The following is a 22,861-nucleotide window of genomic DNA, read 5'->3' as shown; positions in this document are numbered from 1 at the left end:
TGGGATTGGCCCACTTTGCTGTGACAATTGGCGTGCTGACTAGAGTGGACCAATCGTGAAGGTAGCGCTATGTACTGGGGATACTGACCAATCAGGTTCAGCAAACCATAAGCATTGGGAAAGGAGGCAGAGTGTTTTTTTTTTTATTAGAGACATTGTGCTCTTGACAGGTGGGTGTATATATATTTTTTTTTTGCTCTTAGGTATATTCACATACCAACCGTTGTTTCACTGCGTAGTTGTGCAGAGAATATAGTCCGCAACCAGTGGATCCTTAGAGGCAATTCAAATGGGGATTACAGTGAAGCCTCATTGTAAGGAAGTAGCATGGGGACTATAGATTAGTTGGTTATATCTGATATTCGTTGTAACAATAAAGATAGAAATCAGCACTAACAAATCTGCAAACTGGCTCGCATGATAATCCTAGATACAGAAACGAATATATTCTAGGCTTCAAACCCACTGTAAACGAGGTAATCCTTACCTGTATCCTTGTGTTATGCCAATCTAAACAAACCGAAACATGAAAAGGTAAAATTACAACCACATTTTTTTTTTAATGAGGTTGTGGATTGTATTTTGCTTTTTATGCTACCACTTAAGTTTGGAGCCTTGCGCAAACCAAAGATTTCTTTGTTATAGTCGATGTTGCGGTGGCACTCGCGTTTTCAGTTTCATTATAAAAATAATAAATGTCATTGAAGTGAAACATGGCCAACCAAAGTTTGTATTTAGTTCACTATAACCAGGGCTGGGCAAAGATACCTTGAAATTGTATCGCGATACGATACAAGATACTCAGGCAAAAAGTATTGGAGATACAGATACAAGATACTGCCACACTAATTGTATCCGATACGATACTTGACAATTGTATCTTAAGATACTTCGATACATTCTCAAATTTGTTATTATAGATCCATACAATGTAGCAGCAAACGCCTATACACAAAGATGTCTCCTTGAAAATTTCTGGACTGTGACCTATTTAGTTTCACTTGCATGAAATGTCTGTTAGTATATCAAAAGTTTTGCCCTTCTTGCTCAAAGTACATTAGTTTCCTTCCAAAACAACTTATTGGAGCTTGTTTTAGCTTGTTCACAGGACAACTCTTTATACACTTCGCTGACAGCGGTTCTTGCTTGTCATTTTTGTAATTGATGGCAGTCGCTGCTCAAGTTGCCGACCAGCTAGCGGGTTGCCATGTAATCACAATAACGTCAATAAGAAGCCTTCGCACGACGGCGCAAATACCGGTGTGGACTTTTACCTTGTCCGTAAAAGACAGTTTGCACAATGCCGTATATCCGGACAGGTGTACAGCAGCAACAACTCTAATAGCGACTTTTTTTCTTCCGGGGGGGGGGGGGGGGGGGGGGGGGGGGGGGGGGAGTGGCGCAGGGAACGCATGGTGTATACGGGGCTTGCGACCGTTCACTAGTGGCCCGGCCGGCACACATGACCATCTCCGTTCCATTTGTTTTTGTTTTCTAAATAAGTATGTTAGTGAGCTACACAGACATGACTGGTCTCAAGCAGACAGACTGGTCTCAAGTCTCAACCGTGGAACAAAAACTCTATATTTCAATCCGCGTCCAGATTTCACTCGTTATGTACATCCGTATCGTTGTTTCTGGAATCCGGACTCAAAATCCCCTTCAGAAATGACCTATATATGAGATATGTCAAAGGCCTCCTTTCAAATGGCAACGTCATTTTGTTCAAACTCTCTCCGACCCCACCATCTTCACTGTCCCCGGGCCTTTGGAGTTAAATTTCGCGACTGCGGCCCGCCGGCTATAAGCTGAGTTTGAGACCCCTGTTGTATACGTAGATGACGTAAACCTGCAATGAATTTCCATGTTCTACTTAGCTGCTGGCGTAAGGGATTCTTTGTTGATATACTCACTAACGTGCAATTTTTTAGCAATTTTTCTTGAACGAGAGAACATGTGCAACACAGAAATGTCTCAGACGTATTGCGTAGCTGCACGAAGCATCGCAGGACACCGCCGCTATTCGCGCTATTGCCGCTTATAGCTCCCTTTACGTAGCGATTAGTAATAAGAAAAATATTTAAGAAGGCCTAAAACAGGAAAACAAATATAAGTAAAATAGAGAGGTGGTTGTTTATCAAACATTCACATTGAATGAGCACAGAAACACGATACAGACGGCACCCTTAACAGCTATGATCACGAAGTATCGTCAACTTACCTGTTGAGACCAGGCCCGTAGCCAAAAATTTTTTCGGGGGGGGGGGGGGGGCACTTGCTGAAAACCTTGACTATTTGAGAAAAACACCTATTTTCATTATTTATTTTTGGTATAACCACCTACTTCACCAAAATTTCGGGGGGGGGGGGGGAGTGGCCCGGGCCACTCCCCCCCCCCAACCAACCCCCTAGCCGCCCCCCCCCCCCCCCCCCGGCTAAGGGCTTGGTTGAGACAATGTGAAATTCAGTGCCTATGGAAAATTGCCTGAAACGACTCGTTGGGACGCTGAGTAAAACGGAGCATTCAGTAAAACAACGTTTCTCGAATCCCCTTCCTAACATCTTTAAGATGGCTCTTCCATTTTTATAATGCAAACTCAATTTCGCTATTTTCTTAAGCGGTAAGTAGAATATTTTGTACTGTATACTCAAGGCACGCCCACATCATAAATTTGTTTTCGAAATCGCCTTGGCAACGTGTAAATGTGTAAGCAGTAGTAGAAATAAAGCAGGCAGTTAGAAGAATAAAGCAGCAATGTCTTTTTGGGAGCGCGTTACAAAATACATACTGCAGTTACCAGACCGGAAAAACAGTGCAGAGGCCTAGGTAATGTATGTGACGCAAAATTACAGCTAAGAAAGCACTTGTGCCTTGTGCTAATAATCAAATTATGATTTCATAAATTCTTTGAATAAATGCAGATGGAAGTGAAAAATACCGTACGCCAAGATATTTTCTGTTAGGTAAACGCTTGCTCTATTAGATCTAGCATCAGTACCTGTGGTGCTAAAGTTGTTAGAATCTTATTTGCATATAAGTTAATTCATTGCATGCAAGTCAAACTTATATCCTCGAGATCTTTTAAATCGCTAATATGTAAAATCCACGCGACGCAAAGCAACCCCATTCTTGCACGCATCACATTTCGTTACGGATCAAGACGCAAAAGAATCTGCAATAACGACACTGTAACAACATCAGAATTCGCGCAGGACAGTGGCTATGAGCAAGTGTAGTGGCATTGGAGCAACTAAAAAGAAAAGAAATCGAGAAAACAAAAGGTACGTGGGCTGGGCGTAGACGTCCGCGTGCTTGTCTTCCTGATCTACCCTCACTGGACGACTCTGGCGTAAAAATAACGTCACTGCCCTTAGACTAATTCAGATCACTTAGTGGCACCAGTACCAGCTTGAGAAGCGGAGTTTGGCCAGCGATTATTGTTTCGCACGGCTGTGTTGCGATAGAAGTATCTTGTATCTTAAAATACACGATACATTATCGAATGTATCGGAAATACAGATACTCGTCTTTCGAGACGTATCGCGATACAGATACAAGATACCCAAAGTGTATCTAAGATAGTATCTAAGATACATGTATCTTCGATACTGCCCAGCACTGACTATAACCTATAATTTACCGTATCATTGCTTGTTATAGCAAAGTTCATACACGTAAACTGCTGACAGATACTGTTCAATGAATGTGGCTTTTTGCATGCTGTCAGGTTTCTCGCGTAGCAGACAGATGACGAACAAATGGAAATCTTTTAAACGGAACTGCAGCTTAAACGGAACGGCTTAAACGGTTTTGTGCTTGTATTCTGCACCCCTGTTCATCTCTCTGTAGACGGAGCTCCTGTTAAACGGAACATATTTTCCTGTTCCCTTCAGGTTCCATTTAATGAGGCTGTACTGCAGTCCGATAAATGTTTCGCACATAAAGTCGCCTGATTTCCCCACCCCGTGCCAGGTACCTGAGCGCGCTGATCTTTGGCTGCAAGAGCCAGAACAAGTCGCGCACGAAGACGGATCGTCGCATCTACTACCAGCTGATGCTTTGGGAGGACAACGATGCGTCCATACTGCGACTGGTCGAGTCCTTCCTCGAGTCGGTGCCGCAGCTGTTGCTGCAGGCCTACGTGCTCATCACCACGCCAGATCAGGCACGCTCACTGGGTGGGTGTTTGTTTTTCTTCTACCACGGCGAATCACAGCTGTTGACAGGGTCTACTTCATCTCAAGACGGCTAGCGAAAACAAGACTAGATACAGAAGAAAGTGCATGACGCAGGCGCTGTCTATCAACTGAACATTTGAACAGACAGGGAGGCACCGACAAAATGTTGTCACTCCAGACCTAGCTTCTAATCACGTATGCTGCAGGTACAACACCTCAGCATTGGTGAGAGAAATTGATGGCTGGCTCACCACTTGTCTTTCGCTTTTATTATTTAATATGCTTCCACAGCTGATCGGAACAAAACCGCTGTAGTGATGAGGCACAAGGACTAGCGCACGCGTGAAATTGCGGAAGCACATGAAATAATAAAAGCGAAAGACAAGTGCATGAGCAAGCCATCAATCGCTCTCACTGATGCCAAGGTGTTGTATCTCAGCATACGTGCTTAGAAGCTAGGTCTAGAGTGATAAAATTTTGTCACTGCCATCCTTTCTGTTCAAGTACTTCACGTTTTTTTCATTAAACTTCCAGTTGATAGACAGTAGTAGTAGTAGTAGTAGTAGTAGTAGTAGTAGTAGTAGTAGTAGTAGTAGTAGTAGTAGTAGTAGAAGTAGTAGTTAGTGTCACGTTGGTCATGTGACCAGAGAGGGGCGTGAATAAAGAAATAAATCAAATGAAATGATGATGATGATTTTCGGTACAAAATGCAGGGAAAGCAATCTGCACGTTCGTTAACTTAGGCATCACGGATTTATGGCACCATGTGATCTCGTTAGCCAATCACAGGCACTCGCTTACAGCTTCGTTGTCCAGTGTTTGTCACGGCGGGAAATTGGCTGAATTTTTCCGTAAACATATGCATATGGAAAGGAAATCGAGAAAAAAAGTTGCGTTAGCAGCTCGACAGAGCCTTGATCCTTGTTTATTGTGACGTGGGGCAGCACGTGACAAAATCTGACGATAAAAGATGTTGCACAGATGTCCACCATGAGAAAAATTATGTAATGGAAATGCCATTGCATATAACATCGAAAACCAAGTACTTATAATCAGAGATGGGACGCACTCGTGAACGTAGTTTTTTTTTTAATAAAAAAGACTAAAGAGAAGTTTTTCTAAAGGGAACGGGAAGGTTGTATGGTAGTCATAGAGGTGGGTGGTCGGTCAGAATGGTGGGGGGCGAAACCACTGCCACCCACCGCGGTGAGAACCCTGTAATAATGAGATGTAGGGAGGTGAGAGTGGACGAAAGAACAGCTTGCTGCCGGTGGGCACCAAGCCCATGACCTCCACATTACTCATGCAGTGCACTACAACTTACGATATGGCGGCTGCAGTTCCCCCGTCCACCTTCTTGGGTGTAAGTGTAGCCCTGGGACTCTTAGCCAGAGCCATTCGTAATTATGATGGCAAGTGTGAAATGTCCTCTTTGCCCGATGGCATGACATAGCACGTGAACGTCTTCCACGAAGACAACTGGCCAATAAATTCTTTCGTGCTGCGTAATGGCAGCAAACCTGCTGGAGTTGAGACCCTTGCTAAGGAATGAACGAGAGGGCGGAGCCTAGATTGAGCGGCCTATTTCTTTAATTAATTATACGCAACCATATGAAAGCAGCAGATAATGAATCCTTGGCTTCATTATCTGTTTTGTTTGACGTGTCTAACAAAAATGAGCCCATCGATTAACGTGTGTGCACTGCTAACCCCTTCCTCTGCCTCGCAGTGCTCGCGCAGGTGGTGTCGGTGGGAGTTGGTGTCGGGTCGGTGGCCTGGTCTCTCGTGGCGTACGTGCGGACACTGCGTTTCTCACTCGAGGACTCGCCCAACGTCTCGTGGCTCGGCACAATGGTGTGCTACTGCTGGCGTCTGATGGTGCTCATGCCCCGGATGACCGCTCTTGCCCTGTTCTCGTCGGTGTTCCACTGGGCCCTGTTCGTTGTCTGCGGAATCCGCTGGCTGCTCATGTATGCCTGGCTCATCAAGTTTGTGCGCATCGGCCAGTACAAGGGCAGGTGAGCAGCCGGGATTGGCACAGCTTGCAGACGCTGCGGCCTTGTAGTGACATCAGATATTCTATAGTCGGGTGCAACCTGAGAACAAATACATGCTCCGCCCCCAGTACTACGATGCACCTGTCATTCATCTGTGCAAGAGAGTTGTGCTTGGTGGTTTCTGTTCTAACCATGAGTACTTTTTTGCTGCTGATGTAAGCACTACGCATGGAACCAAATAAAAGTTCGTCGTACCTTGTTAAAATGTTACATTCGGCTGAGCAGTGAAGTTGTAATCTTTGCTGAAATTTGCCAGGGGGGGAAGTTCAAGTTTTCGACCAATAACTAGTGACGCAAACATGTGCCTGTATGGGAAAGTCACCTACTTGAAATAAGCAAGACGTGCTTGACGTCGTGTAAATAAGCAACCTGCAGTTTAATGAGAAATTTATGGAATTCTCTTTGGGTGAGACAGTGACGGCCATGGGCAAAGCTTACATTTATTCTTATAGGTTGTAGCCGACTATCGTGCCATCAAGGAAACCGAGTGACTGAGAGGAAGGAGAATGAAGATAGTGATGAGCGTGGGTGCTCACCCCTGTGTGTTGTCCTCTTCTACTCAACTTCCGTCTATGCGAGGGTTGATTTCAAGCTATGAAAATTATAACTAAAGGTCTCGTTAACATGGTGTAAATACGGTAGATATAACTAGCAACTGGACTGCCAGTGATAAGGCCACAGTATTGGGTTCCTGTTCTCTGTGATGCCAACGTCGTTTTAAAAGCTGCACATGCCGGAGAGGCAGTCAAACAGTGCCCCATCATAAAAGGCACGGTGCGGTCCCTTTCATCTCGTGTGGAAAGTAGGTGCTGTTGGCACTTGTTGCATTCATGTCACGTGCAGAACAGGTTGGCCATTGTCATGGTTCTTGTTTCATTCTGTTATTTTCTTTCTGTTATTACCACTTTGTTGGGCTAGTTGGTGCCATTCCCATGGTTTCAAAGGCAAAAGTGATGTAATGAAACAACTGGATTGAAAAGATGCTCTCTTTTTTGTCGGAATTTTTCTTTTTTCAGATTATTCCACATATTTTACACCATAACGCGTCGTTCTTGGTCATGAGGGAGAATAATCCCGAATACTCTTCTGAAGCGAAGGCCGTGAAAGTAAATCTTTCTTATCTGGACCACGTCACGTGGGCTGTTGGTTCAGTGGCACATAAGTTAATGCTAGCCAAAGTGGAAGGTAAGAGAAAACGAGGTCACCTGTGGACGAGATTGCTTGGTGGTGTTCTCAAAACCACAGCGAAACGTCTCAGGTAGCTTTAAGGAACTTCGAAGATCCCACTGGCATTCATGTAGCACTCGTAACATCACCAGGAGTTGACAGCAACATGACAGTAGTGCTTAACAGTAGCGACATTACAACAGGCTGTTGGCGTGCAAATTGAAAACTAAAACACCAGTGTAGTAATCAAGATTGCATTACTTTCAATGTATGGCAGTGATTTTTCTTGCTCTTACATTACTGAGAAGCTGTCTTGATCTACCCTATGCCATCGTCATAGTAGTAGTAGTAGTAGTACACTCAAACCTCGTTATAACGAAGTCACATCTGACACGAAAATAAGTTCATTCTATCCGAAAATTTTTTATAAATGTATATTCGTAACATTGTATATACACTCAAACCTCGTTATAACGAACACGGATATAACGAATTATCGGTTATAACGAAGTAAATGAAGAATAGTCTTGTCATAGCCACAGTGTTAGAAATAAACGTTTATAACGAATTTTCGGATATAACGAAGTTATTTTCGTGGCAGATGCGACTTTGTTATAATGAGGTTTGAGTGTATGACAAGACTATACTTCACTTACTTCGTTATAACCGATAATTCGTTATATCCGTGCTCGTTATATCGAGGTTTGAGTGTAGTAGTAGTTGTGCAGGTCATGTGACCATAGGGGGGGACTGAATAAAGAAATAAATCAAACGAAATGATGATGATAATGATGCTCAGAGTGATGATGATGATGATAATGATGCTCAAAATATGTAAGCGCGGATATTTCAAATCTAGCGGTAGATTTACGACGACGCATGATCTCGCTAGCCAATCACGTACACTGACGCACTTACAGCTCCACTGTCTGGCGGTATTCACTGTGCGGAACTGGCTGAAATTTTTAATAATGTTCACTTCAGGAGTGACAAACTGGGCTTCAAGGCGGTGCTGGCGTTCATATACATTTCCTGCTTCATCGACCTGGCGCCCGGAAACCGTCGGTTCCGTTACGCCTTCTTCTACGCCTTCACCTTCGGCGAGAACGCTCTTCTGCTCGGACTGTGGTACCACTACAAGCAGGGCAGCCCCTGGTACGAGACGGTCGCACTCCTGGGCAGCTTCTGCAGCTTCTGCATGGGCATGGTCTTTCTGGTAAGCTTGGTCAATTTTTCTGTCGTTTTAATTTCACCGAGAGTGGCCCAGAAGCTTTGTGGTGGTGTTTAAAGGGGTACTGACACCAATTTTCGAAACTGAGTTTGCTCCATCGTTTAAGTCTCCTGTATACAAAGATGGCTCTGAGCATGTGTGAAGCTCAGTAAATGCTGCTAAGATAATTTACTTCGACATTCAAGTCAATTTTCGCATGGGGCACCCACTGACATCAGCATTATTGTGGCGTCAGGCTACCGTGTCAGTTCTGGTGACTTCACGCACCAGTATGTCTAGTTGTGGTGATGTCAGATAGCAAATATTTAGAATGACCTCTTGCGCGTCACCCAGAACATTCAATACGGCCGCTTGTGTGTGATTGATGGAGCCACAAAGAGGAGTGGCCATGGAAACGCCATGATATCTTGTATGAGCACATGACAAGAAGTTTATACTGTGTTGCGATACCAGGGTACAATAGGAGCGGAAACTAGCTTTTAAAAATGTATTGTAATTAATTTTTCAGGTTGCACTCACCCTTACCGGTACATTTTCTAGCCTCTTGAAGGCTTGACCTTTCATTTGACAAAAAAACAAACAACTTAATATTTACGTGCCCTTACCCCTTAAAGGGGTACTGACACGAATATTTTCAGTTGTCGTTTTTTTTGCGTCAAATGAAAGTTCAAGCCCTCAAAAGCCTAGAAAAGGCAGTGCTAAACGCGAGTTCGCCCTGAAAAAGTAATTACAGTGTGTTTTTAAAAGGTAGTTTCGGTTCCTACTCTACCCTGACGTCACAACATGGTATGAGCTTCTCGTCACGTGCTCGCACAATATACAGTGACGTTTCCACGGCCGCTCCGCGACGTGGCTCCGTTGGTGACGCACAAGCGGCCATTTTGGAAGTTTTGATGACGCTCAAGCGGCCATCTTGGAAGTTTTGGTACCTAACGTCATCACAACTAGCCGGACTGTTGCGTGAGGTCACCAGAATTTGTACTGTAGCCTGACGTCAAGCTAGTGTCGATGTCAGTAGGTGCGCCATGGAAAAATTAATTTTAATATCAAATTAAAATACCTTACCAGCATTTTCTGAGCTCCACACTTAATCAGAGCCGTCTCTGCATGCAGGAGGTTGGTGTGGCAGAGTAAACTCGCCTTCGAAAAAAGGTGTCAGTACCCCTTAATGCACTTTGGCGCCATGTGCTTGTGAAAAGCGATAGAATGCCAGACACGATCCTAAGAATAGTCCTCACGGGTTCGATCCCTCGGCGTCCCTTCATTGCAGGTCATTTACTATCTTCTGCTGCACCCGAACGCCTCTAGCATTGTGCAGCCCGAAATGCAAGACGTGAACACGCGCAGCGGGTACATGTCTGACGGGTTGGAGGACTCGCCGGTGGACACGCCAAACGCAGAACACAGGTCGCCGCCCCGCGTCCGCCTGGCCGACGTCGTTCCCAACGGAGACTCGTCGGAGGCGTCCTTCTTCGAGAGTGGTGACTCGCCATGCTCCGTTCCGGGATTCAAAGTGACGGCCGTCTGACACATGGCACGGCCCTCCGGAAGGGGAGGAGGAATCGAAGACTCGGCGATGCCTCCGCACCCGCTGCACGATTCACGTGTGAGCGAGTCCGGTCAAACGGGAAAGAACTTTGCAGATGTGCTCTGAAATATGGAGTGCACAAAGTCTGCTGTTGACCGTAGGTTGTTTTGATTTGCCCGTCAAGGGAGAGATACAGGTCAAAGAGATCATCATGAAACAAGTGAGAAATTATGAAGGCACAAACTGCCCCGAGCGCGATGTAGTGGCGTTTGTCGATGAGATTATGGCTGACACAGTCAGAGATTTTGATTGCTTGCGAATGAATAGGTCGCTGATCATTTATGCTCTGCATATAACTCGAATCTAGACATTGAGCCGAGGAAAGAGATCCTCCGGAGAGGGATGCGACAGCTCTCCAATTACTCTGCACCTGCCACACGATTCACACGCGAGCGAGTCCACTGAAGCGGAAAAGAACTTGGCCGATGTGCTCTGAAACCGCGAGTGCACGAATTCTGGTGTTGACCGTAGAACAAAAGGTTGTTTTGACCCGCCCATCAAGTGAGAGAAACAGGTCAAGGCCTCGTGAAACAAGTGAGAAAATTGCGAATGCACAAAGCTGCTGCAAGCAGGACGTAGTGACATTTGTCTGTGAAATTATTGGCCGCGCTTTGGAAGAAGGCTGGCGCAGTTATAGATTGTGATTCCCTGCGAATGAATAGGCCGTGTGTATAACTCAAATCTATATAGACATTAAGCCGAGGAAAGAGAGATTCTGGTTAGCTAGTGTAGAGGAGGAGTACGACATCTGCAATGCCTTTGTCATCGTCACGTGATTCTCAAGTTAGTGTGCATGCCGCGCCGATACCTGGCGAGCGTGGTTCAAACTGAAGGACTGTGTCACGCATCATTTCAGCCTCTGAAAGCAGTGCATTGAAGAAAAATAGCATGAAGTTGGCTTTACAGCTGCGAAGAAGCTTGGAAACTGCACTCAACTATGAATTTGTAGAGTTGGCCACACAGTTAGCAAGCATTAGAAGTGCTAGTACTGCACACAACAACAGGACGGCCACTTAGGAGAAACTTTTGTTCATGCGCATGCTGACAGTCAGCAGGCTGTGTCAATTTGTTGGATTACAGGGACATAATATAACCAGTACTGAATATACAAGCTTGTTCACCTGATGCAGCACTCCCTTTGGCTGCCACCATGCTGACAACGTAAAAATGACACACTTTTATTTGCAGATAAAGGTTATGTGTGTTTTAACAATGGGGTGTTATATATCGAATCTGCGATGACATCCTGTTAGGAAGCGTAGTTGAACCTAGTTTTCTTGCAAATTTCTCGCAACCACCGAGTTTCTTTCAGTTCATGACTTAAAGATGAGCTGAACCAATTTTCTAAAAAATATTGCTATGAGGACATTTTGTTTTAACTATTATGAACTTATATGTGTTGGTACCTGTGATATGCGTGGTAATTTTAGCTTCAAGGTGACAAGTGCATAAGCAGACTCGGTTATGCTTTTCTGAGCTGTAGTCTATGCCATCCTCAAAGTTGTAGTGCGACGTACATGCTGTACGTCCACGAATAGTGACAGACTATATCATATAGCTAAATAGCTCTGTACGCAACGGTAATTCTGTGAGGCTAAAAGGGTACCAGGGTACAATTTGCTCGCAAGAGTAACAGGGCCAAACATGTGTAAAGCATAAACAGTTACTGTTAGGTGGAACTGACTGCTTGAGGCAGCTAAGATGATTCGGACACAGCCTATGTTTTATTGCATGTTTATCCCGGCACTTAATATGTATCAGAAACAATTTGTAGCGCGGGAAACACAGACACAAAAGAAGGCAGGGAACGACATACGAGTGCTCGTATGTCGTCTCGTGTCTTCTTTCGTGCCTGTGTACCCTGCACTACAAATTGTTTCTGATGTAAAACCAACAGGCCCAAATCACCACATTTCTTAAACGGTATATTTTATCCCGCCACTTTACGGATATTAAGCTGACGCAAACCTTTGTGGTGCTGTACTTCGCATGTTGCTCTTTGAGTTGCAGTAACAGCCATCATAAACTTGTGCGGATTTAACGTGCATTTCATGGTACAAATTTTGCCAGTCTTTAGTAACACCATACATCCACTTCTGGAACTAGTTTGACCAACAGCCATTCAAGTATGTTACGAGCCTAAACCATGTACATTTGGCATCAAAAGTTTATGAACTGTGGGGCCTCCAAAAAAGTCGTGGTATTCATGTTTGCTGGTCATCACTGGGGCATGTGAACAGTGAGGTTTCGCACAAAATTTAGTGCGAAGAGTCGCAAGCTGTGCCGAATTGATGTTTTCTGAGATCCCGTGGCTCGAGCACTTTTGAAGCCAACTGTACTTAGAGGTGAATTGATAACAAGGCCATAGGAATGATATTCTGACCGGTTTGTTGAAAGTAGATGAACTTTTCGGGTGCAAGTATCAAAGGTCCACTTCTGAGATAGCGGGCTGTTCAGTTAGAGGATTACTGTACGTCATACGTAACACTTCAGTTACTTACGATTCTTGTCATACAGCAGAAAAACAGCCACTCCTTGTATTAAGGTCGTTTTGAGGAGTTGCCTAAATTTGCAGTCCCTTGGGGTATTTTGGCAGCGTAACTATCTGGTCACTGAAGTCAGGATCATTCAGGAAAGCGTAAGTTTCAGCAAAATTTAGCTGCGTAAGTTCCTTACGGTTATCACGTGTAATTGATGACTGATGAGGTGTATACTGTGGCTTCCAAGATTGCTGCATTTGAGCTGGGCCTGAAAAGATCACTTTGAATCTGCGGGAATGTTATGACTGGGTTCATTCGATGCTCACATTTTCTCATTAATCATCCAAGCAATCACTGAACAGAGATACATTGTGGTCATTTGATCATTTGCTTGCCACTCGGAACCAAAAATGTCCTCTCATTCGCACGTCACCAGAACAAAAATGTCACAATTTTTTTAGGCTGCTCGAAATATTTTGTGAGCAAGCTAACTAGAACAAGGTAATTTGTAACGTGTCCACTCTTTTTCTGCCTTCATGAACTAGGTCTTTAGCTTAGGTTGTTAGATTAGGTTAGGTTAAAGTAATTGAAATTTTTCAGCCTTGACTTGCCGAGAGAGCACTAGAATAAGAAATCGCTATTTTTTGCACATGGTTGTGCTCATAACTAGGCAGCTATTCTCGACGTAATAATGGTATCGCTTTGTAATTTTAACTTTCATTTATGAGGTAGTAGATTGTGTGGTCATTGTCCGAGTTCTTGTACCATGTTGATGATCAAACTTTTTATGGTTTCTTGTCGTGATGCATTGGCTCGCTTTCCACGCCACATTGACTGAGGCTTCTGTTAGCACGGCTAATTAACAGCGATGTACTTTGCTAAGCAGTAATTGTATTGATCATTGCAGGGCAAATGCTAATGAAAATAGGCCAGTAAAAGTGGATTATGTATGTATAACCTTTGGTGCCCTATTCATAATCAGAGATGAGCATCACAGGAATGCATAGTCTATTCTGTATCCTTGGCGCATTTCCAGTGTCGCTTTTTTTTTCTTTTTCTCGACAAGGTTTTGACATTTTTATCGCGGACAGCGCATGCCACTTTTACATGTTCGGTGTTTTCAAAATTTATTTGTCACTTTTCAGCTTGTCATTGCCTTCTACTGCCATTTCTGTCAACATGTGAGCGTAAGCTTACCTTTTTTTTGTGTGAGCTGCTATCACATATTTCGTTCGTGCTGGCAGATATGTTTGAGTGACAGGGTCCCCCACCAATTGCAGGCATGTTGTACTACACTCAAACCTCATTATAACAAAGTGACATCTGCCACGAAAATAACTTCGTTATATCCGAAAATTCGTTATAAACGTTTATTTGTAGCACTGTATCTATGACAAGACTATTCTTCATTTACTTCGTTATAACCGATAATTCGTTATATCCATGTTTGTTATAACGAGGTTTGAGTGTAGTACTTTCACAACATGTTCTGATGAATTATTTATTGTTAATGTAGACTCTACTAGGCTTATGGAAGCTCTGGTTGTGTGCATAATGCCTAGTATTCCCGTGCACTATCTGTTGCAAAATTTTCCAGGCTTAGTTGCTCACAGCTAAACTAAGTAAGCCAATATGATGGTGTCATGAGGAAACTGTATAGGACACTTTTTTGTTAAATGTTTGCGGCGTGGCATTGACTTTTGCCACAGCATCTATTTATGGGGTGTGACAATGGCTCTGTTATGAAAACTAAAGTGTGCACTTTGAGGTACATTCACTTTAATAATTAACCTACACAGAAATCAGTCCAGTAAAGATATTGTGGGGAAAAAATACTCTCAAGTTTTGCGGAAGATAAGGTTAACATGGTTAATCCTTCATGGTTTGCAGATGCTGGGTTTGGTGAGTTGCTGAACTAATTGTTTGACTATTTGCCAAACTAATCTTTGTTGCAGCAGCTCCTGTATGTAAATACTAACAATCCATGCCTCTCTCGGACTGGCGTGATAACTGCTACGTGAACGCCGAATGCGACAGCACACGTCGGTTTAACAACAAAAAAGAGTGCCATCATTGGAACTTCACCAACCGCCAAATGTTAGGGTGTGCAGACCTGTGCCACTGTTGCTGGTCAAGATTGACGCAGGTCAAGCGATTAAGCAAAGGTACACTATAACCTCATTATAACAGTCACATCTGACACAAAAATAACTTCTTTATATCCGAAAATTCGTTATAAACATGCATTCATAACACTGTATCTATAGGACAATTTTCCATTTACTTCGTTATAACCGATAATTCGTTATATCCGTGTTCGTTATATTGAGGTTTGAGTGTACTAATGCTGTCAACAGACAAAAGCATCAAGCAAGTAATCCAATGTAATGCCCACATTTCCTATTCTCACTTTGCTGCCAGAGAAAGATCTGATGTATGTAGTGTCTGCCGCGGTGGTGTAGCGGTTACGGTGCTCGGCTGCTGACCCGAAGGTTGCGGGTTCGATCCCGGCCGCGGTGGTCGCATTTCGGTGGAGCCGAATGGTAGAGGCTCGTGTACTGCGCAATGTCAATGCACGTTAAAGAACACCAGATGGTCAAAATTTCCGGAGCCCTCCACTACGACGTCCCTCATAATCAGATCGTGGTTTTAGGACGTAAAACACCAGATATTATTATGACTGATGTATGTAGTGCCGGCTTATCTGTTTCTTGTTGTCTCAGCCAATAACCATGTGCACCAGGGTCACATGACCATGGTGGACGCTATCATGGAGGAAGGGATACTAAGGAGAGGCCCTATCGTATTTCAATGCATTGCGAAAAGTGTGGCGGAAGTGACGTCAGATTTATGGGGCAAACAAACCGGCATGGGGCAAACAAAACAGCAGACGCCCCGCGGTGTGCTCTTCGCGGTGGTTCGCTTCTGCGCATATTTGTAGTCCCGGCGTAAAGTTAGCGCGTATTGTGCGGTTCGCACGCAGTAAAATGTTGCAAGCAGACGTTTACCAGGCTGTTCGTGCATGGCAGGCCCGAGCGCTGCGTGCTGAAATTCTTCGTGGAGCGTTTTTGTGCAACAGTACAGAATACCGGTACGTGCCGTGATCAAAAACGTTCAGCCCCTGCATCATCGTATTCGAACTCACCTAGCAGTGACTTACGCATTCTGCTGGGCGTTAGGCCTTCCCTTTCTCGTAGCCCGATTTCCCGATCTGTTGCCGGATTAGCGGTTCTTTGTTCGTGTATGTGGAGTGAGCGGAGTAGCTATTTGGCGCAATGCCAACCTATAGTTGACGTAACTTCACGTTGAAAAGAGGACACCGCTGTATTGTATACGAGATCGTGCATGTAAAGTTTGTAATTCCAGTACGCACACAACAACAAGCATGCAGCGAGCGCACACCGCACAATACATACATCACGTAGTCCGATAACAACAACATAAGTTTATTGCCCTTTCGTTGAAAGACACAGCCTCTAAAAACGTACGATGCCTTCGGCGCATGTTCTGTACGGCGCGTCAGACGCCAAAGACAAAAGTTCACGTGTGTTCTGAGTTGACACAATGAGTAAGAAGCAACAGAGCGCACATCCGAGAGCTTCGCATGCAAATACCATGCATTAGTGATCAGCAATGAAGCGAACGTGTACGTACACATGAAAAGTGACACCCGGTACTTTCCGCAGTGCACATGGGCATTGCGTAGCTTTCCTAAAGAACACACACAAGAACAGCATGCGTGAATCGACTGCGCGCCGCGGTGCCGCTTCCACAGCGAAAAAAAAAAGAGGGCTCGAATCGCGCATGCGCTTGCAAATGATACGACGGAAATCGCGAAATGTTTCGAGGCTCCTTCGCTAGGAGGCGATGCGGGTGTTTGCGATGTGGAGGCTTCACGAATGTGACGTCAGGGCCTCTCCTTATTTTTCCTTCCTCCATGGACGCTATCATGTGACAGCCTCGTTTGGACCCATATGTAATGAGGCAACCAGCTGACGAACTTGAAAGGGATGAAGGTGAGAGAGGGTGTTAGCAGTTGCAAGTCAGACAAGGAATCTCGGGCCGCTACTATACATTATAACAGGATTCTCGCTAGAGGCTCAGAAGTCTCTGTAACATTCGCAAAATCATTTACAGGTGTCGTATCACTGCCAGATGACTTTACGACCATGCAGCCATAAGCATTCTGACCTGGAAATTTTTGCAACAGAAAGTGCATACATCTCAGTGTTCTTGTATGAAGCGTTACCATTTGTATGCAAGACAGGTGGCATGCTATTGTCATCGCATGTTGTATACCTTACTGATGTTCCTTTTTCTATGTTTTTACACATAGACCTCTGGGCGTAATCAATGAATTGTGTCACCTCTTGTGAAATAATGCACCGATTCTCGAGATCCAACTGGCATTGTTTGCTGCTGAATCTGGGATGAATATCGTGGGACATGGGCTCTTTTACATATTTCTCGTCTTTTCTCGCAATTGAATTAGTGAGTTTAAGAAAAAGTGAACTGCTTTTTCGGCATCTTGCAGTCGGTCACTGCCAACAAGTCCTACAGGATAAAGTCGTACTACTGTAGCTTTACTAACTGGGTTTCTGTGCTTACGTGGTTTTGTATGCTGGAAGCACAAGAACAGTTTCTGAGTTGACAAAGTCACTGCGGTAAAGGATGATAGTGGAGAACTCATTACACCGCAGTGACTCATACACCGAAGTCTGCTGTTGTGCGTGAGTAGTGAACAGACTTGTGGGTTGGTGTTACTGCTTGACTATCTTGGGAACGGTTGGGCCCAGCATAGATTTGTATGCGCAGTGAAGTAATGTAAAAAGTGATTGTTAGTTGCTGGAGTGCTTACTGCTGATGTGTCGGGAACTGTTATTGTTCATATTATGCGGAACAATTTGTCATAACAGTGTCACAAAAAGCGTACAATAGTGATGCCTTCTAGGTTATTCTGGGGTCACCAACCTTCTTTGTTCGCATAGTTGCAAAATGGAATTTTAGTGATAGCTGTTGAAATCAGCTGAATTCATTTGAGCTGAAGAACATTTATTCACATAACCAGAGTCGCGTCTCATTCATTATTCGGGCAGTCGAAAAAGTTCCCGCAAGCTTTTCTTTTTTGCATTGCTTTAGGAAATACGGCTGCATTGGTCCTCAGCCCTTGCTAAATAACTTTGTATTACACCACTGTTGTGTGATGTGACAAAAAAAAAACAGTGTTTAGGTCGTTAGTTTAGTAAAACAGGAGTGAGATTGCAGAGAGGTTGGTGATACAGCAGCCACTATGTACCCATTGTGTTATTATTAGGGGTTCAGGGTATCGATGTGCACACAAGTCCAGAATTATACACATACCTTTCGTGGTCATTTTCTTTGCTTCATACGTAGTTTTAAGGAGACAGGGTACTTCATTAAGTATATTTCCAGCATTCTTAGGACAAGGATACACAAAACAGAAGCAAAGCAGAAGGTGCCAATTACCGCATGCATATTAGTGCGTCACATATTGAGGTTAAGTGCTGGGCACTTAGGACATAGAGACCACATGGTGCTGCGCACCATATACTAGAGGGATAGTTACTTGCTGTTACGTTGATGTGCAGGCGTGGACGATTAACACCCAACAGAGGACCGTTCACAGTTGATGAATGAGTTAGTTGTCTACCACCTTGGAGACAGACTGATGATGTTGCAGAAGCTGCGGGCAGTTTCAGATCTGTAGCACAGTGGAATCTTAAGGCTCTGATATACTCCAGCGTAACGTCGACGAGCGCGCTCGCGCGCCACGGCGACATTACGTCAGCAAAAGACAGCCCTCTATAGTCCGGCGTCGGCTGACCGCCGACGCGGCCGACGGCTGCTGGCGCACTCAGGCGTCGCTCGGCTCCGAATAGATCCTGCTGCATTTTGCGCTGGCCGCGCCGGACTCGCATGTACAGGAACCTGCTTCACGGGCTGTTTCGTCGGTTTCCGATAGGTGGCGCGGGCATTCATCGCTTTACTGCGCACGCGCTCCTCTAGATGCGATCGCACTGGCGCGTTGGAGCCGGCTCGACTGTAGCGGAGACCGATTTGCGTCTGGCATAGCGTCGCCGGCCCGGCGTGACAAAACGCAACGTCCTCGCGGGCGCTTGCGTTGGACATCGGAGTATAACAGAGCCTTTAGCCTTTAATTTTTTTTATAGTTGCTATGACAACATAGTCCACCATTTGCACCTGTTTTGCACCTCTAAGCATCTCCTTTATCGTAGTTCTTTCTTCACGATCTCTGAACAGTTCTTTGTAATCTGACATTATCTGGTTACCTGCATACGTAGGTGCCACTTGGGAAGTTTCTATATCCACATATTTATTTTCGGTTCTTGCTCGTTTAGGTTATGCTTTATATGTAACCACTTTTTAGATTTTAACCAGGATGTTTTTGTAAAAAACAGTTTCAGTTCTGGCCTCACTGACGACACGAAATTGGGAAATTTCCAAAAGCCATGATCTTGCTTGCTGTCAAGCTAAATATTAAATTTCTCAAAGATTCATGATGTTGGCGTTTAGTGGAAAAGAGCTTGTCCTTTAAATGTTTTAAAGTACAAGGCATTGTCATCAAAAGTCCTGTTATCAGTACCTTGCTATGTATCAGAAACTGTTCTTATTCATACCTGTCACAAAGCCCTCCGTGGGCTTTTTGGTTGTGTTATCCAACAGATATGAGATTGTGTTGGTTAACCTTCTTTTGGAGGATGTCGTATTTAATGTTGTTCATTCCTGTTGGATGAGAGGAAGAAGTCCTAAAAACAGTATCGGAATAGGAGGCAAGAGCTTGTCTTGCAGCCTACATAAGTAATATCTGAAAAGTTACGATATAATGACAGATTTATCTTAGCCAGCTAGTAGCTGCTAAAAAAAATTTTCAGTAATGCCCACCCTTTGCATTAAGAGCAAGAAGTGACATGCTGTGAAGGATACCCTATTTCTTGCCCACCTTTGCATCTTCTCTTTTTGTAAATATTTACTGGCTTTTATATGTGCCAGTTATTTCACATAGCAAGTTCTCTAAACTTTCTTTTTCTAGTCATATGCGAGCAAATTGTTTTCTTTTTTTCTTTATTTTTGCAAATTAAAAACAGAGAGCAGACACAGGGTTTCCTTGCAACAGATGCCTTTCTTTTTATCTCGTAAGCAGAACACATTTTGTAGTGATGATATTCCTGAAGTGCTGCTATGCAGTTTTGCATAGTGAATGTGTGGTAGATACAAATGGAACATAACAAGTCGTTTAGTCAGCAAATTGCTTTATAACCGTTCATACTAACATTTGCCTGCCTTTCTATTGATCCACCTTGTTGAGTGCTTTGTGTTGATGCAACTGTAAACTTTTGCTCATGTTTAGCTCTTGTCATTTATAAGCATGCTGACAGTATACGGCTCAATATAGTTTCATTGCGAAGCTCATTATTTACTGTGTAAATGCCAAGCTGTGTATATTCAAAGCAGTGATGTGAGAGACCCATCTGAACATTCCTTACGACGCTTCTTTTTTTATTACATCATCTGTGATTTCATTACATTCCATTTAGTGATGCGGAGCTGGTTTACAGGCAGATACGTTGATCGCTGTTGTGCTCAGGTATATCTCAGTCGTGTGCATAGTCAAATGTTGTCCCATCTGTGAGCACATAGTGTGTGCCTTTAACGGCATTCAGTATGTCCGTACAGCTGTCCACTGTGGGCCTTTAAAGGTGCGTTCGGCTGTTGTGTTGGAGGAAAATGTTTTATCTCAGCGGTTCACGAAGCACTACGCTGGCGCCTGCTCTCGTAGTCATGTAGCGCAGCATTCCAGTCAAGGTATCTGCGTGGTACCGAAGTGGCAGTGTTTTCTTGTTATTCAGAAGTTTGATGCTTTGTTTAGTTGCATAGTTTTTTCAGTGCGTGTTCTTATTCAGATTAGACAGTGGTTTCTTGCTTGGATTTCAAGAAGGAGTGACGGCAAAGCTGCGCAAAACATGAAATCATCCTGTAATTGCAGTTCGGGTGACACGGACAAAACTATGGCTCTTGATCGAAATTTATTGTTAAAACAGTGATCATGTATTCATGTTCTTTTTTAATTGTAGGTGTCACAAATATTTTAGGTTTATTTTGTTGTAACCTAAAACACATTTTGAATGAGTGTGACTTAGAGTGGTCAGTCGACAATGACATTCGTCATCAAACAGTTCGGGTGTGTTTAGTATTCGAGTCAAACTTCCGTATTTTCATGCCAACTTTGTTATTTTTCACGAGTGAATGGAATTCTGTACTTTTTTTTTTCAGCATTTGACGCATATATTTGCAAATGAACTGAACTTTGCTTGTTCCCTGAATTCCTACCATCATGTGTTCCTACCATCTTTACATTTGCCGTGCTAACAATGTTGTGTATCTTACACTGTGTCGCGACATTTTATGTGTTGTTTGGAATGATCTGTACTGTGTGCCGAGAAGTTAATAAACCTGTTCAATGAATGATGCCTTGTGTTTGTTTTAATAAGAGAGAAAAGGCACCGGCAACTTATGAAGGTAACTTTCTGTGGTTATCTCTGCTACACACACACACACACACACACACACACACACACACACACACACACACACACACACACACACCAGAAAAGAACAACTTCCAGCAAAACATCTGACTCGGCCGACAGGCGTCGCGGCGATCTCTAAGACCCGATATGTTGTACCAGCCGAGGAGTATCATCTATGAGCCATTGTTTCTGTACAACTACGCAGCAGGTGTTAGAGTAAGCCGTACAGCTTTCCCACAGTAAACGTACCTTGTTGCTAAAGCGACCTGTTGCCACGAGAGCGCGACTGTGTTAACAACGTCACACATAAACCACCATAATGGCGGTCGGACGAAGTCACGTGACAACCCGTTAGCACGGATTCGATGCAAATGCTTTAGGATGACGGGTTAAGACAAAGCGTCTTCTTTCAGCTCTCGGGCGAAGCGTTCCCGTTCCGCACGACGAACGTCTTGTCACTCCGGGTCTCCTCGGGGAGACCCTTGGTGATGGACACGTTGTCCTCGATCAGCACCTCGTTGATGGTCGGCATGCGGTCGACGGACACGACCGAGATCTTGCGGTGGCCGTCCCAGTAGGACGCCAGGCCCTAGTTACGTCCCCGCTGCGAGGACGTCGCTTTTCGTCGCAGTTAACGGGCGAAAGCAATCGCGTGTAGCTAAATACTCGTAGAAAAACAGCGCACAAATAAAACGTGGACGAGAAAGAAAGAGAAGACTCACAGCCTTGCAACCACAACTGAAAGTTTATTGGAAGGAAACATGAACTTGTAAGCACAAACTGCGCATATCAAGTGAGGTCAACTTCAGAAAAATATTTGCCATACGTTCATCACTAAATCTCTTTTTTTTTTCTTTTGTGCAACATTACTGAGGTTTGGCCAACACAAGAATTTATTGATGAACATGTGACATTAAATTTTTTCCTTCCAATAAACTTTCAGTTGTGAATTCAGCGCTGTGTGCCTTGCCTTTCTTTCTTGTCTAGGTTTCTTGTGCGCTATTTCTCTTCGGAAAATTAATACACCCCAACTAGCCCAACTTGTCATTTTATTATAACTACTCATACACGGTGTAAACGTGAAAGTGAACACGTAGAGGCCGGCAGTCGTGTGCGAGAAAAGGAAGTCAAATAAGCAAACACGCAAGTGCAATTTTCTTGCTAAAATTAAGAACGAACTATGTATTAATAACATCACAGTAGACCGCTACGTTCCATGCATTATCACAAGTACGAGGGGAAAATGCGCAACCAAGACTTCTCGTGCTTCTCCTGTAAAGCGTGCACCACCTTTCGCTCAGGTGCACAAGGAGAAGCCTGATTTCAAGGTTACAGCAAATGAGAATTATTTAATTACAGACAAAGCTCGTCAATTCGACCTTCGTTAATTCGGAATATCAGATAATTCGGACGTGTTCCCTGGTCCCCGCCACCATATGCATTGTTTAATGGCGTCAAACACTCGTCAATTCGGTCACATTCGGCCGCAACACGGTTAATTCGGACGGCCCCCGGAGCGCGCCGAGCGCGAAGCGATGCAAAAGAGCGAAAACGGCGTTCGCACTTCGCAGACAACTGGAACGATGCGG

General features: G+C 44.1%; 1 protein-coding gene across 2 annotated transcripts in view; it reads left to right on the top strand.

Moving 5' to 3' along the window:
* The window catches only part of LOC119371763 (XK-related protein 4), a 49,053-nt gene that overhangs the window by 2,221 nt on the left and 23,971 nt on the right, over positions 1-22,861 (top strand). Inside the window, exons 2-5 of one of the 2 annotated variants that reach the window (XM_037642223.2) lie at positions 3,974-4,179; positions 5,909-6,197; positions 8,388-8,619; positions 9,905-12,025. In XM_037642223.2, coding sequence (XP_037498151.1) covers positions 3,974-4,179; positions 5,909-6,197; positions 8,388-8,619; positions 9,905-10,162 — 985 coding nt within the window. In that variant the 3' untranslated portion in view covers positions 10,163-12,025. Of the gene's footprint in view, positions 1-3,973; positions 4,180-5,908; positions 6,198-8,387; positions 8,620-9,904; positions 12,026-22,861 lie in introns of those variants that run through there. The other variant, XM_049419620.1, reaches the window with a different exon arrangement.

The sequence above is a fragment of the Rhipicephalus sanguineus genome, chromosome 10 (genome assembly GCF_013339695.2).
Source record: "Rhipicephalus sanguineus isolate Rsan-2018 chromosome 10, BIME_Rsan_1.4, whole genome shotgun sequence".
NCBI classification, from domain to species: Eukaryota; Metazoa; Arthropoda; class Arachnida; order Ixodida; family Ixodidae; genus Rhipicephalus; species Rhipicephalus sanguineus.
The sequence above is the reverse complement of the archived record's forward strand: the minus strand, read 5'-3'. Positions and strand labels throughout refer to the sequence as shown.